Source organism: Triturus cristatus, chromosome 1_2 (assembly GCF_964204655.1).
Source record: "Triturus cristatus chromosome 1_2, aTriCri1.1, whole genome shotgun sequence".
NCBI lineage: Eukaryota > Metazoa > Chordata > Amphibia > Caudata > Salamandridae > Triturus > Triturus cristatus.
The window spans coordinates 63,974,489-63,993,256 of NC_140580.1; the positions used below are offsets into that span (position 1 = coordinate 63,974,489).

General features: G+C 44.2%; 1 protein-coding gene across 2 annotated transcripts in view; it reads left to right on the forward strand.

The window, feature by feature from the left end:
- The window catches only part of CTBP2 (C-terminal binding protein 2), a 150,276-nt gene that overhangs the window by 100,348 nt on the left and 31,160 nt on the right, over window positions 1–18,768 (forward strand). For both annotated transcript variants that reach the window (XM_085601469.1, XM_085601479.1), the window contains exon 5: window positions 6,270–6,484. In XM_085601469.1, the coding sequence (XP_085457595.1) occupies window positions 6,270–6,484 (215 nt within the window). The remainder of the gene's footprint in view (window positions 1–6,269; window positions 6,485–18,768) is intronic.

Sequence of the window (18,768 nt, forward strand, 5' to 3'; positions counted from 1 at the left end):
GCCTAATTCTTAGATTCACCAAAAATGTTTTGGTATTTATAGGGGGTGATTTTAATTGTCAATTTGAGCCAATGAAAGATTTTAATGATACACCGCACACTGAGGAGGATGTGCTTTGGGCTATCGCTGAGTCTAACATTCCTCCAATCTGGGCATGGACACGGATGGCTCTTCAGATTAAGTTGCTCACTTAAAATCACTCCCTACGAGCCTGCAACAGCTGAACCAGATCTGATTCTCCTGGGAAACACACCTTCAATAGGGTTGGCTACTCTTCCATCCTAGACTACATCCTGATAGAAACTAGAATGTGGAATAGGGTCGTTGAGTTCTCTGTCCTACCATGGCATGACAGCGATCATAATGCTATAACCTTGGAACTGCAGCTGTCAGATGCTGGGGAGAACTCTGTTCCTTCTACAACGATAGATGATAGACTATCACTTACCAATGGTAGGCAAAAAGTAAGATGGATATGGATCGAACAATCGCCTGAAAGAATGGCCTCCCTGTATGAATCCATCATGCCAACTCTTTTGGAAGTAGCAAAGTTATCAACTGTAGATGGTATTGTTGCATCCCCAATAGTAGTTGCTAAGTTGCATGAGGCAATGACCGCTATACTGGTAGACATATTCTGGCCAGTGTGCACCCGGGCGGGGGGGCAAAGGTTAAGCGGTCCTGGTTTAACCACAGCTGTCGGGAAGCGAAGAGGGCCCTGATAGAGGCCATATAATCTAAGAGTAAAATCTACAAACTTGAACTGCGAGGGCTTTCTATAAAGACACCATTGCACTTGCAAAAAAATCATGGGAAATGGACCAATGGGCATCTCTGAAACAGGCCCTAGAGGTTAAGGATATAAAGCCTTCTGGAACATTGTAACTACAGCTAGTAGGAATGGAAAGGCGGCTCTAGAGCCTAATATAGTGGCTGATAGTTGGAAAGAACATTTCCAGGCCCTCTACGCCCCGCTGGAGACTGAGGTTAGCACCCAGACCCCAGCAACTCAGCCACTACAAAACACCCTCACAGAGACCCCTGAGTTGACCCTGACAGAAGTTGTCAGTGCTTTAAGAAAAACAGCTCCTGGTAAAGCCCCAGGTCTGGACAAGATTTCTTGGGATCTTTTCTGTGCTGAACCTAACACCTGGGGACCATATTTTTGGGTGCTTTTAAACGCTATATTACAAGGGCTGGCATTCCCCGCAACTTGGGCTGGAGCTGAGATTCTTCTAGTGTATAAAAAAGAGTCCCCATTATTACCCATCAACTATAGACCAATAAGTCTGATTGACGTAACACAACAAAATCTTTGCAAGGACCTTATTGGATCGCTTACAGACCTGGTGGGAGGAACATAAAGTTATGAGTCCTCTACAAGCTGATTTCAGGGAAAAAACATCCACTATAGACCAAGGGGCAGATTTACAAGCCGCTTGCGCCACTTTTACATCATTTTTAACATGGGAAAAGTGACGCAAAAGTGGCGCAAGGGGCTTGTAAAAAAAGGCCCCAACTATTTAGGCTACAACTCCTTTACTGGAAAACAGTGCATCAGGAAGGTGGTAGCCTATACTTAGTCATTGTGGATCTCAAAAGTGCTTTTGATCTAGTGCCAGGAGATGCCCTCTGGGTGCTATTAAGCGACCTTGGAATTCCCTATTATCTCCTGAACATGTTAAGAAGACTGCATGAGGGCAATTATGCACAAATCAGTCATGGGAAGCACGGGGAATTCACTCCGCCCATTCCAATAAACAGAGGAGTTAGACAGGGCTGTGTGCTGGCTCACATCCTGTTTTGTCTTTATATCAATGGACTGGTTGATACATTGAGCACGTTGAAGGACATAGACGCTCCTAAGCTAGCACACAGGTTAATCCCGGCAGTGATGTTTGCAGATGATACCATCCTGCTTTCTAAATCACCGATGGGTATTCAGAGAATCCTGGATGGTTTTGGCAAGTTTTGCAGAGACAGGGGGTCGGAGATCAATATACAGAAGACAAAATATATGGTCTTCAACCCCGCTCACACAACCTGTCCTAACCCGCACATGAATGGTATCCAACTCGAGCTGGTCCTTGTGTAGTCCTGAGGAAGTGGTTGGGGTAACCACGAAACATGTCGACAAAGTAATTAGGGACAGCTTCACATAATTGTTACTGTTCTCTGTTACTAGTCCCATTTTATTAACATTTACCAGATAGGAGCAGAATAAAGTTAGGGCTCACTATCTAGGTAATTTTTATCCATTTTTCACTTTATTCACTCCACATGCACAGCACTACACATAGTACAAATAAAAAAGTGCTCTTACATAATACGCATGTTGCAGCATGCCCCAGACAGTAGATGCCTGCGAGTACCCCTATGATGAAGCATGTCACCCTGGGGCAACCCTAGGTGAGTGAGGGGACTCTAGAAAAACAAATGTTTTTCTACGAATTTTTAGTCCATTTTTAGAGTACCTAATCCAAGGTAGGTTTTTACTGGGATCCTTGTGGATTCTATTGGTAGACGTAACCTGGAGGTACCTGTGCTACAATCTCACGTAAATAACTAGTTAGTAGCTACAGGGGGGAGGGGGTTAAACTCGCCCAACTCCATGACAATCCTGCCACCGGTTCTCTCACAGTTAATTTTCTGAACATAAGGGATACCTATAAATTGGAGCCATGCCTAGATGAAATATAACCAGCCCTAGCTAGGAAACTATGTACAGTTCAGGCATGGTTCTCTCCCTCTGCGTGAATTGACCAGCAGCTCTGCTTTGGGGTGCCCTGCATGCAGTATGGAAGAGGAGACCGAATTCCATGTATTTTGTTTTGTCCGGGATATAAAAAATTAGACAAAGATGGCTGGTACAACTGTGCAGGAACCAGGGTACAAGGCGTTGTGAAGAAACTTTTAAACTCAAATGCCAATTTTTTACGCTTTATCGTTTTTTATCTTTTATGTGGTGAGCACGTAAGGCTTTTTTAGTAATCAGTAATGAACCAAATGCTGATTGATCTTTTAACTGTCCTTGTCTCAATTGTATCATGGTTTTATTTGGGTTTTAAAATGTTAAACTGTTTTTATATATCGTATATGTTTTTGCAATGTTCTTTTATGATGCACGGACCAAAATATAGAAAGATTGGATTGGTTTGGATATGAAAACATGGCTGCAGCCTGAACCTTCTTTTAGCGGCACTAGACTGGAATGGTAGGAGGGTTCCTTGACAGATATATGCATGCCTGATTTCACTTCGTGTGTGCCAGCCTCTAACTGGCACCGCCTAAAGCCTGATGAAACGCGAAACGATAGGGGTCTTCCAAACTATATTGAAGGTCCCCTGTTACTACTCAACCATAGCCATGCTCCCTGACCCTCTTCAAACAAATGACTGCACAGTTTTAATGGTGAATTGGCTCTGACAAGCTGCTAGTGTCTGGAGCCCTCAGTTTTAAAGGTGAGTGGACGAGTGGTCTGTGCACTTGGTATTCATGACAATGAGTTTCTGGGCTCCTGTCAGTGGAGCGAGACCCCTGTATTTTGATAGCAGTGGTTGGGCCTACTGCCAGTGTCCGAGGCCCTCATTTACAACCTCCGTGTGGTCGGCACCACTGTCGCCGGTTGGGGTGGGCACAAATGTGGGCATGTGTCTGGCCTGACGCCAGTGTCTCTTGTAATGATACTGTAGGTCTGGGCTGGTGAATGGGCCTGACCCATCAGTTTTCATGAATGAGGAGTGTTGCCCTTCTTCTCTCTCTGAGGCCCTCTGTTAAGGACAGCGGGGCTCGAGGATGCTGTCAGTGTTCCAGACTCTCAGTTAATGGCTTCCAGACAGACTTTTCCGCCCTCAGTTTTATTCTCAGTGCGGTTCTGGTCTCCTGCAGGTGTTTGGGGCTCCTTGTAGTAATACTATCAGGCTTTTGGTCTGCTGCCGACCTTGCAGCCTTCAGGTTCAATGACAGTGGGACTCTATCCTCTCTCAGTGCCTAGGACCCTCAGGTTCAATGACAGAGGGCTTGCTTCGTCCGCGGAATACTTGGGCCGGACTAGTCCCATACATCTCCCACCGCACAACAAAAGCTGCTGCAGTGTGTTTTTGCATCTACTTTTGTAATTATCATATAGGAGGGCAGGGGATATCGATTTTTTCCCAACTGGGTGCAATATTCACCTAAAGCCGGAAATGCAGTAGAGTTTATTATTACCAGCAAATTCATCAAGCTGGGGCAGTTGCAGTATCTACTGTCCCCAGTCGTTTTTAGTCCACGCCTCCAGTTTTCTTGGAGATTTATGTTGGGAAAAGACCTGGGGGTGTTGGAGTGTGGCATGAAGGCAAAGAAGCTTGCAGGAAGACTTGAAGCAGGGTTGGTGGTGATGAGGGATGGGGGTGTTTGTGGGCCAACATTTTTGGCCCAGTGGCACAAAGAATACTGCAACAGCACTTCTGGTGTAGATTGGCCAAACAGAGACAGACCACGAAACAGATAAAGACAGTGGGTCGAGGTAAAGTCTTGGAAACGTTCATAAACCGTCCCCAGAGAGAAGCAGAATTCTAAATCACCAGGATGTATAAAGACAGAGACAGTATCTACAAAAGCAGCCCTCTGCACAACCCAAGCTGTCGAAAGCGAGACCGGTTCCACCTCAGGGGTCATGTTAAATGAAGAACACCTAATGTGATTAGAGAATGAGGCTCAGCCGTGGGAGGCGGGTGACTGGCGTGAGAGGCGGATGGCTAGCATGGAAGCTTGGCTTGGACGTGGAAGCCATGGCAGGACAGGGAGTCAGTAATGCAAATATCAAGGACCCCCTGTAATTCTTCTAGAGCTCCTAGGACAGGGTAATAATACAGTAGAAAACAAAATTCCTAGGCAGTCAAATGGTTTAAACTACTTCAACAACTCATCAACACAGACAACATGATAACTCATTGTGGATATAATTAAGCTGCGTTAAAACGTATTGGAAATGTATTTAATTCATTTTTTAAAAGAACTTTCGTTCAAATAATGTTGTGAACAATACTTAATTCTGATGCAACGTAGTTTCAGTGAAATACAAAATCACACAAATATCACAAAGCCCAAAAATGGTCTGAAATAGACAGAGCATTAATACATATACACTGAGTTCTCCTTATCATGTTGTCTGTGTTGAGGAGTTGTTGAAGTAGTTTAAACCATTTGACTGCCTAGGAATTTTGTTTTCTACAGGACAGGGAGTCAGGCCAGAGGGAGACATGGCTGGGGCAGTGGAGGGATGGGGTGAACGAGAGGCATGTATGGAAAGGCCTGGGATGGGAACCCATGGGGATGTCGGAGGGTTAATATGGGAAACCAGCCAAAGGAAATATAGCTGGTTTATAATGTTGGGTGTATTCAGTAACCCTCACACCTGTCAGTCTTTGATAAACTCCAACAGTAGTGCATTCCTTGAAGTGAAACCCCCAGTAAAATAATCCCACAACAATCTCTCATCGTTTTAAATCCATTTCCGGTCTCCCCATGCATATTCCTCAGGTCACATTTTGATGGCATGGACTTGACTGCAATTTTGGGGTCATAGCAGAGAAAAGGAGGGATATCAAAGCTGGTAGAGCAGACCTGGGTTTGGAGGCGGCTTATCTGATGTGGGAGGCAGTCTAGCAGTGTTGATTTAGGCTGCGTGGGGTGAACATGGAAGCATGACTGTGATAGCTAGTTTATGATGTGGGTATGAATGGTATGAAGAGGCATGCAATGAATGGGGCAGCAGTAGTGAGTCGTAGGGCAGATGCAAGCTTTGATATATATTGAGAAAGCTATAGTCCTGATGTGAAATGATGGGGGAAAGAGTGTGCATTTAAAACCTTCCTATGTGTCCGCAGGTGTACAATACTAGCTGCAAAGTTGGTGTTTTCAAATTAAATAGAAAGAAAGAAGAAATAATACATTTCTGGATGTAAGAAGGCAGCCAAGTCAGTTACTCCCCAGATTATGCCATTATCAGCGATGGAAGAGTAAAAGAAACAAAAAGAAAGACAAGTGTTACTAGTGTCATCAATGGTAAAGGGAGTCTTAAAGATAAAGGGGTTCCTTCTTCCAAAAAGCTCCAAAAGGCTTTAGTAGGAAGAGTACTGCAATCTGCCACAGTGATTCTGTAAGGACAACAGCAATTGCTAGCTATTCTGACAAATCCTCTCCTCCACCCTAGCAAACACTAACATTTCCCTCCAAGTCGTGATTTTCCGAGCATTGGTCCCATGGTGTTTGTCATCTATCTGCAGGTCGAGCTGGGCAGGCGGTGGGAGTTCGAGCCAAGGCATTTGGATTCAACGTGATCTTTTATGACCCTTACCTACCAGATGGCATTGAGCGGTCTTTGGGAGTGCAGCGAGTGTACACACTGCAGGACCTTCTCTATCAGAGTGACTGTGTGTCTCTGCATTGTAATCTCAATGAACACAACCATCATCTTATCAACGACTTCACCATCAAGCAAGTGAGTATCCCCTGTAGGCTCCGCTAGACATTATCACTTGCCAGTTACTGTAGTCATTCTGCATGAACATAGCATCTGTCCTCGGCTATCACGGCATGCCAACATAGCTCTTCACAGAAGCGTTACTTTAAGAGGACAGGGGCATGTCCTCTACAAGGATTTATTCCAACAATGCAGTGATGACTAAGTTCACTCATCAAGAATTCATGTCCTTCTCTCTCCTCAATAGGGTCACAGGCTTCGCTCCCACATTCACCTCATCACATCCACTGCCATCAATGACCTCCTCATTTCTACCACTGTTCTCATCAGATTCACTCCCACTAGACATCACCTCCTCCCACTCCAATCGACAATCTTTTTACCTCTACCCGTACCAGTGACCTCATCACATCCACCAATGACCACCACATTCACTCCCACCTGTGTCCTTATTACCTCCATTCCCACCAATGGCCTCATCAACTACACTCCCATGAATGACATTCTCCCCCCCAGCAGTTTTCTCATCACTTTCACTTCCATCAGAGATGTCATCCCCTCCGCTCCCACAAACGCTCTCCAGTCACCTCTACTCCTACCAGTAATCCCATCACCTTCACTCCATTAATAACCACATCACATTCACTCCCATCAATTACCTCATGTAGTATATCAAAACGAGATATACTGTGCAAAAAGTCTGGTTATTCCTTTAAGAGTGGACTGGGGCTTGCCCTAGCAATCCTGCGGTGATCATTTAGGGGCTAGTGTGGTCGAGCAGCCTTAGGCTTATCAAACAGGAGTGTTAGACATCTGCAAATACACACCAATAGTCAATAAATGATGCACACAACTCAATAAGGAGATGCACTTCAATTAATAAAAATAACATGTATCTTTATATATAAATCTTTGGAACTTTTTTGTTTTTAACTTAACTTAAACACAACAAAGTTCCAAAGCCGTACAGATGCACCACGCTATTAACAATCAAAATAGCATGAGGCCCCTTTGAGGCAATAAGAGGACCCGTACTTGTACTAAAAGTAGTCAAGATTCCGGTGGGTCCATCCTATGTAAGCGACTCCGTGCAATTTGCGCGGAGGGGAGAGGTTTTCCAATGACTAAGAGTCTGAACCAACATGAGGGGAGATTTCCCGCATTAGAGTCTGCTGCGGATCACTTGATTCTGTGGTTGAGATCCTCATCAAGCCTTGAAAAGAGGAAGAAAAATAAATAAATAAATAAATATACAACAGGGGACCAATTAAGAGGCCTGCTTGGTGCCAATGATAAATATTGATAAAAGAGAGATATATTTGTTGTCTTGAAGAAGGTGGATTGAATCTGTTGGATACCACTGAAATGCGTCGACGCATACATGAGGCTATATTTGTGGAACTTGACGGCACACTAGATGAAAATTTTGTATTGGTCGTGTGCCTGTACTGATTATTTGCACAAACTAGCAGATGAATTAATGACAAAGTGTATTGTCTTGTGCGTTTTTTATTTTTCCTATGAATTGTATTTTACACATATGAATAATAAGAATATATTGGATATATTTTGATCTTTTGCAACAATATATTTATGTTAAATATTTGATACAGTCAGCTATTTTGTGGCACTATGTTTAATTGTGAGGGTTGTCCATATGAGTTGTGATTGAGTCTGAGACTGTACGTTAATTGGCATTTTGGTGAATGTGACCTGTGGTTAGGTTGGACGCCTATGGGAATACTTTTTGATTTTACTTTTTCATAATAATTACATTAAATTAATTCTATACATTATTTTTTGTAATTTCATTACACAATAAGTAAATTCAAACATACTTTGGGTGGGATTTTTTAAAATAAGGTGGGCTTTAAAAAAAAAAGACAATTCTTTTAAAATTAAATTGAATGACATGTAGGCAAAGTTTGTCACCACTGCGGTAAAGATCCCCCTATGGGAAAGTATAGAGAACATTTAAAAAACGTTTTAATCTCCCCCCCCCCCCCCACCCCCTTAGGCATCCTACACCCCTCCTCCAGCCTCCTAAACCTCTCCTTTTTCCTCCCTAAAATCCTTTAATTTAGTAGTAAGAGTGCCCCATTCTCCAGCCACTCTCCCTGTTATGTTATGTTAATTAGTTTGTATAGCGCTCAACTCACCCTGGGGCATCTCGGTGCTGACTAGAAGATTAGAATCCTGCACGGGAAGCATTGGAGAAACTGGAGTGAAGATTCAGAAGAAAAAGGCTTTCAGCCGTTTTCTAAAAAGGCCATAATTGGGGATTGATCGCAAAAGCCTGGGGGAGCTGGTTCCAATATTTTGGAGCAAGATATGAAAAGGCTCTGCCGCCAGTCCGAGTAAGACGAAAACGAGGAACCTGAAGGAGGCCCAGCAAACTAGATCTGAGGCTCCTAGAGGGACAGTATTTGAGAAGTTTTCTTTGTAGTTAAAGAGGACCTCTGCTGTTCAAAGCATTATAAGTGAGGCAACATATCTTGAAAAAGGATCTCTTTTTCACAGATAGCCAATGTTGTTCTCTGAGCAGCGGAAACGAAGGAAAGCCTGCCGGTCGGTTGAGAATCATTCTCGCTGCTGTATTCTGAACCACTTGCAGTTTTGCCAGGTGAGTCTCCCCTACTTCTGCCAGCAACGCGTTGCCGTAATCCAAGTGGCTAGTTACTATAGCCTGCACTAATGTCCTACGATGACAGGTAGGCATATATGGGAGTTATTTTCCGCAGAAGACTGAGGCTATAGTAGCATGAACTGGTCGTGGCCACAATATGGTCCTTCATGGACAGCGTCCGATCTACTTTTATACCCAAGTTTTTTGCTGAAAGTTTGGGAATGGTAGTAGGGCCCAATTGGACGGGCCACCAATCATCTGACCTGATATCAGTTGCTTTTCCCAACAACATGATCTCTGTTTTTCCTGGATTCAGTTGAAGGCAATTTCCCGTCATCCAGTCATAGATCGCCTTCATGCCAATGGCAAAACGGATTTTCTCTTTCTCTGGGTTTTCTCCAATAGTGAACATAAGCTGCGTGTCATCTGCATGTGAGATGATCTCGAAGCCCAACTGTTCAACTGTTCTCACCAAAGGGGCCATATAAATGTTAAAGAGGGTAGGGCTCAAACAAGAGCCCTGCGGAACTCCCCTCTCCAGAGTCATTTTGGCCTAGGAGTAGGGGCCCAAGATGACTGTTTGAGTTCTATCAGACAGAAAATGTTGTAACCACTTCAGGGCTGTCCCTTTGATACCACAGGCGGATAGTTTCTCTGCCAGCTTTGTATGAGAAATGGTATCAAAAGCTGCGGAGAGATCTAGGAGGATCGGAATTGTCGAGCCCCCCGAATCTATTGTCTGTCTGAGCGAATCTGTCACCGATAGTACGGCAGTTTCGGTACTGAAACCTGGCCGAAAGCCCGATTGTAATGGGTCCAGGATTCACATTTAGTTCCAAATAAGAGCTAAGTTGACTATTTATAGTGCTTTCCAACAATTTCCCCAGGAGTGGTAATAGGGAGATAGGCCGATAGTTGCCAAGGATTGATGGATCCGCCGTAGGCTTCTTCAATATAGGGCGAACAGATGCCTCTTTCCATGCCAGTGGAATGGTGCACATTGTTATAGAGCAGTTGAAGATGTCGCTGATTGCAGGAGCACAGCTCGTGGCTAGGAGAGCCATAATTTTTGGAGGGCACAAGTCATTTGGTGACCCAGATTTTGCTTTGGAGAGGCCTTTTAAGACCTCTTCAATGGTGGTCAGTTCAAAGCGCTCCAGGGAACTAGTAGTTGCCTTATCCCTGTCCTCCAGTTTGGACAGAGTTTCCAAGACTGATGGGGCTACCAGAGGAAAGTTATCATAAATTCTGGATATCTTATCCTGAAAATAAGTCACCAGGGAGGTACATAAAACCTGGGACTCCATAGGAGACTGGATACAAGCTTTAGGGAATTAGAAATCTTTGACTATGGTAAACAAGGCTTTCGAAGAGTTACTGGCTTGTTCTATCTGCTTGATGATGAACGTACGTCTCGCTGCCTTTAGGTTTAGATGATATGTGGCCAGAGACTGTCTATACAGTAGTCTGTTTTGATGGGCCTTACTTGCCCGCCAAGTTCTTTCCAGGCGTCTATATTTAGCTTTTTCCATCTTAAGCTCCTCAGTATACCAAGGAGTCCCTCCCACATTTACTGTTAAGTAGTAAACCTACATGTATGGGGATCTTCCCATAGAAAATAGAGGAGAATTGGAGACTGAGATTTGAAGTCGCAGGTTTTTTAATAGTATTTTGTGGTAAGCAAGTAGTACTGCTGTAGTACTGCATTATGTACTACAAAATACAGTTTGTGAAGCCGACCCACAGTTTACAGCTGATATTGAAAGACAGCAGACGATGTATAGCACATCAAAATGTTTATTGGCACTATTAGCATGGCCAGTAGGTGAGTGCAGAAGTTCCTTACAGATAAGAGAGCAGTCAAATTTTCATCTGGCTGCGGAACAATAAGCAGCTGGATTTCAGATGTAAGGAGAGAGGGACTGCTTTTCAGAGTAAGGGGACCAAGGCTGAAAAGGACCAGCCACCTTTCATCTCTCTGCAGGCACACACACAGCAGATATCAAGGAACAGGCATGCCAGTGAAACCCTTTAGACATTCTAGTGAAGAGTACAAAAAGTACTTTTATGAACAACACAAAGTACTTTAAACTTTGCATCGCATTAGATTGTTAACCAGTGCAGGTCAATAAGCTGCGGGAAGGTGGAACAACTCACCTTTCACCACAATGCATCCATGAAGCAGTGTCCTGAATAAACCAAAGTCTCCTCATAACATAATGAGGAAGCCCCAAATACAAGAATTTCCCTTAGCACTGATGTGAATTAATGATTGCGGCGACCATAAAGGTATTGGCCTTAGGTAATGGGCCATTACTTTGTCCACTCAATCAACCGGTGCAGTGTGGGTCTGCTACTAAATCATTCCCCAGGCTCTTTTTTCCATTTCCACTGCGAGGCGACACCCAAGGCACGATCTGCTGCAGGCCAGTGCATGTGTTGTACTGTGGCTTCAACTGTACACTGACTCAGAGACCACTCCCTCTATTATAGCACCCTGACGCATGGTAATACTTGACATACCTATTCTGCCCATGCAACATCACTCATTAAACCTCTCATCACCCACACCATAGAGGCTCTCATCACAGCTGTACTGTGGCAAGTCCACCCATACCTCCTCGTTCATTGGGATACTTGTGCTTTACCATTGCTCGTGGGAACTTCTGAACGTTTTCTGGTGTGTTGGTTGCTCTGATTTTCTATCAATCTGCAGCTCACACTGCACCAGGCTCCTGGGTCTGGCAAGATGTGAATAACCCACTCCACCCCATACTCTACCACAGTATATCTTGGGGCAGATTTACAGACAAAATAGTGTAACACTGAAACCAAGTTTCTGCGTTGTGCTAAGGGTAGAGAACCTCACAGTGCCAAATCTACTGAGATATGCTGCTCTTTTGCCCGGCGCTGGCACACAAACAGTCTGCCTAGCTCCACATACACACCTTTGTACTTTTTTGCAAAGTTATTTGTCTGTGATGTCTAGCATAAGTTTTGTACTGTACGGTTACCTTTCCAGTATAGGATCCTATGCTTGTCCAATTTTTTTTTTTATATTTCACACATTGGGAATGAGCTGTACAGTGTAATACAAATGCACTGTTTGAAATGTTAGGAGAGATTAAAACATTTCTCCAACTTTTCGTCTGCGTCAAGGAGGTGTTCTTTTTTATGCAGTCTGGTCTGACAATCTTTGTAGACATGACTTTGCATCAACAACCATGGCAGGTAGCACTGGAATGTCCATGTACTACCATGGAAAACGAGTTTGATTTAATGTAGTGGGAAGGAGCACAAAGTGCTATTTCTGCTACAAAAAGGGCAACTTTCAATTTAAAAAAAAAGCTTTAGGCAGGCAAATAAATTCCATCTCAAGACTTCGCTCCTTGTTGCATGATTATGCATGACGTCACAGTGGTGTAAAGCTTTGATACATTTGCCCCCTTGTCTGTTACTCTCTAATATGCTATTCTGCCAAAAGTGTTACATGATATGCACACGTGCATCATTAGACTGCTAGTGACTGTTATTTCTCACTATTGTCTTTCCACTTGCTTGTTCTTGCACATGGTTTGGAAGATGTACAAACTCCAGTTCTTGTGTGATGCACCTTTATGTTTCATCATACTCTTCCCTCATTGATGTTACAGCTTGTTGTGTGAGAATCCTCCCTATCACCTTATGTAGTCATCCTTCTGTTGTCCATGGTCCATGCCACAGGCTGGACAGCAACCAGCATGTCCCTTCTGTTGCCCTCACATGACCGTTGTAAAACAAATTATTAACATGGTGTTAAATGGGAGCAAATATTCCAGGTATAGCCAGCCAGGGACTTAAAAACACCCTGACTGTTTTACCATACAGCACTAATTGGTAAGAGTAGCAATTAAGCCCCGCTCATCTGTCTGCTAAAAGTGAAAAGGCTAACAAAAGACCCCCAGGCAAACAGGAACCTCACACAAGCTGTTAGTCAGCAGTAGGCTTGCAGGATAAAAGAAAATACTTTTGGGGTTGTCCTTATCTGCAGTGTGGTGAGATTCTGAAATGCTTTAGGGTTGTGCTGAACAAAACCAATCACAGTTGAGTGTTGTACTTGGCGCTTGTCGCCCTTGGTGTAGTGAAAGGCCATGGTGCTCTGAGAATGATATTGACTGGTGCAGTTCTTAGGTGGGCACAGACAGGCAGTAATTAGTCTATTAACTTTATCTTAATATGATACCATGCCATTGCACTGGGCATTCATTGTGTGGGGCATAAGGTGATTTAAAGTCAGCAACAACTCACTGCAGCATTTGTCAGTCATCTGATGAGAGACATAACAGTGCAGTCCATCTTAGCCCAAAGAATTCGTAAACATTATAATACATTTTATAGTTGCTGACACATTCCAGAGTTCGGTGATAAACCTTGGTAGCTCAGTCAGACGTTAGCCACACCAAGAACAGACCATTTTAGAATTTTAAAAATTGCCCGAGGGGGTGGCATGGTCAGCGCCAATCAGCATGGCCACCTGAAGTGGAGCTCTGTGATGCTTTGGGTCTCACCAGTGAGAGACACTTTATGGGTCCTGGTGTCTTCACTGAGGCTGCCTGACACAAGCCCCAGGGTTGGAATCTTAGTGGATATTCTTTTCTGGGGGCGGGCGAGTCACTTAACTAAATGGGCTGTGTCTGCGCTGCCCCTCAGAGGCCTGCCATTGACAGGGGCTGCTGGTGAACCTGAGGTCTGTCTGCATTTTCACTTCTGTGTCAGTGTGTCAGCTGCCCAAGCTGACATGTGGAAGAGGGATGCTACGGGCGTTGGCAGTGGCCTGCTGGGAACATGGGCCATGACACCTCCCTCTCCCTGGTGAAGTGGAGGAGCAAATTATCAGACCGAAGACAGGCCCCACTGAGACAACATGGCAGCTGGGGCCAGCAGCGAAAGGGATGCCGGCCTTCAGCAAATAAGTTGCATAACGTTTGGCCGCTTGGATACTGTATGTGACTACAGGCAATTGCGAGAAATTATACTGCTACCAGTGCCTTGGGCCAACTCCATGAATACTGTTTATCTCGGGGCTGCGGTGGCATGTCTTTTGATGATCACAGGATTTCTAGCGACAAACTTAAGGCTGTCGCTGTCCACCTAATGTTAATACTATAGGCCCATATGGGTTACCTCCGTTGCTGCAAATTTTATATCCTTAGAACGCTGGGAGATCACTTTAGAGGCCCTTTGCTGTGCCAATATGGGAAAGGCTGACACAAAGCAGACCAAACTGCTTATCAACACCAAAAGGCCCTCCACCGCGAGGCAACAAAAACCACAGATTGAATACTCATGCCGCCCTTCCTCTTAGACGGCATCTGCAGATGGCAGCCTGAGGCAGCTTCTGCTCAAGATGAATAGCAAGGTGGTTGCCATAGATGACAAGATTGATAATATGTCCATCCGGATGGATCACCTGAAGGACAGCATGGACAAGCAAGCCACTTAGATATGGCAGATTGCAGGGTGTCTGATGTTCACATAGGATAAAGGCTCACTTATCTGGAGAAGCGCATTTAGATGGCATTGGAGAAAATTGAGGAGTGTCGTAATCTACTGCATTAAACATCTCGGCCTTTTTGTTGAGACATTGCTTCCAGATCCCCTCAATAGGGAAACTTTCTCTGATTTTCTCATGGTTGAGAAGGCTCACAGGATCCTGGTCCCCAGACCGCCAGCAGGGGTGAGTCACCGACCCATTATATCTTGTCTACTAAACTATAGAGAGGTGATGTGTTACGCAAAGCCAGAGAAAATGGTGACCTCAAATATAAAGTCATGAACATCACCTTTTTTCCAGAACACCCAACGGACTAGGCGTTCTTTTCTCTCAGTTAAGAAGTTGTTAATGGGAAACCAAGATTAATATGCAGTGCTCTATCCAACCAGAACACAAATGTCTCTGAACGGATCGATAAGAATCTTTGCAGATCCTGCGCAGGTGATACAACACGTCAAATAACACCACCCTGATAAGTGAGAATGCATGGGAAAGAGTAAAATCCTTGGTTTTATTATCCAACGATGATAGACATATCTGCCGCAGGCAGACGCCCCGTTTGCTGCTGGCCCCAGATGCCATGTTCTCTCGGTGGGGCCTGTCTTCACTCTGATAAGTTGCTCCTCCACCTCATCAGGGAGAGAGAAGTATATAGATGATATGTTCACTGCCCTGACATTAACATATCCCCACTCATTAGGGAGATCCTTCTGGTCAGGGGGGTGTCCTGCATCTGTATACATAGGGATAAGCCTAAACTGTTCCTCTGGCCCGATCAATGTCATGCCCACAGGTTATCCTCCTGTATGGAGGGGGGAGGGGGGCTCAGCGCAGTCTTTAGGAATCAAACTTCATAGAGATCTGGATACTGTGGTCAGGGAGAATTATGGGGTCTTGTACACTTAACTACAGGAGCAGATATACAGGCACTTTACCTTGTCACTCTTCTTTACTGGCAGAGTAGCACTTATTAAATTGCTAGTCCTGCCTCAGCGACAGCATCTCTTCTGCAATATTCCGGCTACATTTCCGGCAGCGCATCTTGGGCAGTTCAGATCTGTACTCACGTGCCTGATTTGGGCAGGTAAGCAACCTAGAGTGGGCTAAAGAGACACTGACACTGATGTATGAAAAGGGGAGTTGTCTGTACCTGATATTGACCTTTATTACTCGGTTGCCAGGTGCAACACATAACATATTGGCGTGTGGACATCACAGGAATACCCCACATACAGAGGAAGAAAGAGATCTCAGCCCAGCCCCATTAGCCACTAGGCTGTTGGGCAGGCACACCAGACCCACGTGTCACTTGAACCCGGTAGACTGCACTGTATGGTAATGGCATGGGATGGTGAAGAGATATGGTCTTGACACAGTCTGCTCCCCCTTTATTCCTATTAAATGCAATCCTTTGATTCAGGTTACATCCAAACTGAAAGCTGTGGCCCCGTTAGAGGAGCCTGGAATCCTGCACCTGGGTCAGTTGTACTGCATTTAAAACCATGCAAGACTTCCAAAACAGCGGTGAAATATCTAGCCTGGACCTATTACTATCTTTCAAGCTACTCCATATTTTCAAAACAGACCCAGTCTGGTAACCCAGTGATCCTGGGCCACTAAACATCCTCTCCCGAATAATGCAAGCAAGGGGGGTAGGTGGGTTTTCCTGATATACGGAGATTCTAGCAAGTTGAGCAATACCACCACTCCTCACCTACCGTAGACTATGGGATCTTGGGATTAGTGAGAATATCACAGAGGGGTTTTTTTTGCTGCTGGCAGACCAAAAGCATTATTATTGAACTCTAAGCTCTGGTTTTTTGTACTTCTTGGTTCTTTGCTAGATATATTATACGCCTACTGCTCTTACAAAATTAGGGCTTATAGGGGGACGATGCTATAGGTGTGCGGGAAGTAGACTTTAGACACTTGGCTTGGCATTGTCCCAACATTACAAAATACTGGACTCACGTATATATTTTTGGGGCTGAAAGAAATGATCAACCTCCTCCTTGCTATGTTTCCGTTCCTACTGCTTGTGGCTGGGTCACATGCCTAATGCAAAACAAATCCATGCACTTATTGCGCTCCTTATTGCAAAAAGGAGGGTTGCTTTGCTGTGGAACTCTACATGTGCACTTACAATTAAAGGTTGGCTTGCGACCTCACATTTTGGAATGACAGAATGGACACATCTGTGTCACTGTTGCGGTACACCTCCCACCCTAAAGATTCTGGAAGCCGTTGCGGCAAGACTTGCCACAAGGAGCGAGCGGAGGTAAGTGGGGAAGTGTCGCAAGATTTTGCCTATGTATGATGCTTGCTGATGACGGTGCTTGATGATATCAGGGTTCTAAGGTGCAGAATGTGCTACCAACGGCATCATCCTGACACCATGGAGAGAAGGTTGTTGTCCCTTTGAAAGGAGTAAATGACTGTAGCTAATAGATGCATTTGATGACCTGTCGTGCTATCTAATCGATTTATGTCTGTAACAAGACCATTTTTTGTCTCTGTCAGATTTTCTTGCTTACTCGTTTATTTTCAGTTGTCTTGTGTTGTTTAACTTACGTTAACTTTATAAAAAATCTAATCAAGTTCACATTGTCGTCATTTTCATGGAGTTCACAGACAAATACCTTTTGTAGAAAAACTGTGTGACACAAATGCACCATGGCAGAGGCAGCATTTGTGAATGTATTGTTGTTGGCATGGAACTTAGGCAAGTATTTACTCCGATTTTAGAAATGATTGTCATGTACAATAATATTTGTATTTTTTCTTTAAAAAGCCCTTCTAGCAGTAGTGCTGCAAACAGTAATTGGTGTAACATTAAGGGTAAGGTGGTGAGGCTTGATTGACAGTGGTGGAGACTTAGAAACAACAATGCAACAGAAACAGGTTTAGCTCATATTTTCAGAGTATACATATTGAAGTAGGAAGGTAAATTAATATTTCAAAAATCGTGGGATGAAAAGAGGCAATAAGGGATGGCAGACAGAAATGTTTATGTAGGGTCTTCCCCTTAGAAATATGAGGTGTGATTTAAGGTGCATTTGAAATCTGGGATAAAAGGGCCTTACAGAGGTCTAGGAATGACATTTCATTGACAGGGTCCAATCAGTTCGAAGGAGTGAAACCTAGAGGCTGCAGTGTGGCTGTGGTGTACATTCAATAAGTTCTGGATTGCGACACTCAGGTAGGTAATGGAGCATGATGTGATTAACTGAAAGGTATGAGGGTGGTACCCTGTGAATAGTTTTAAATGATATTGCCATACACTTGTAGTGAGCCCCAGTGCTTAATTTGAGCCGGTGGTTTCCGCTACTCGGCATTTGCACTTGTCAACACTGGCACTTATGACAGTTTAACAAGTCAAAAAAGTATCCCCCCAATAGAAATATCAACAAGGCACAGTTCTCTAGTCAGGAAGTCTCTTCAGATGTTACTTTTATGCATGGGAGCAATTCCTTTTTGTATGGTAACCCTCACACACTCTAGTAGTGTCATGCTTCATCATCGGGTTCACCCTGGCTCCTAAAGGCCAGGGTGGGCTCAACCGTATTCCAGGAAGCACTTTAGAGAAAAAGGCCAGGGGGGCTAGAGATTACAAATCCTCCAGGTACTCCAGGTATCCCTTTAATATGGAGTACTGGCAGGATATTAAAACAAATGATAGGATGTCCCAAGGATACAATGGTCCTAAGATCCTACCAACATTGGCAACGTGTTTCAGCCAGTGAACGGCCCCTAGGGGTCCACGGCTTTCATGAGGGAAAACCACAGAGAAATTATTCCCTCCCTGGATCCAATGTAAAATCAAGTTTATAAGTAGTGGGATAGAAAACTGTTACACCTTTAATGCCTCGTGGATATACTTATCCTAAATGAGGGCATTCAATCTTGGTTCATCCGACCTGTAATAAGAAAAGACACAATTTGTGTATTAACTCCAACAAGAGCCTATGTGCCTGGCTAAATGTGCACGCCCACCCATTCAGTGTATGTATAGTGAGCTGTGCACCATTTTCGTGCTCATGGGTATGCTGAATAAGCATACTCCAAACTTCATGTATAGATGGGGATGCATGCAGTATGTGCCCCCCCTTATCAGCATTCACCCCTTTTCCTGCACGGTATGTA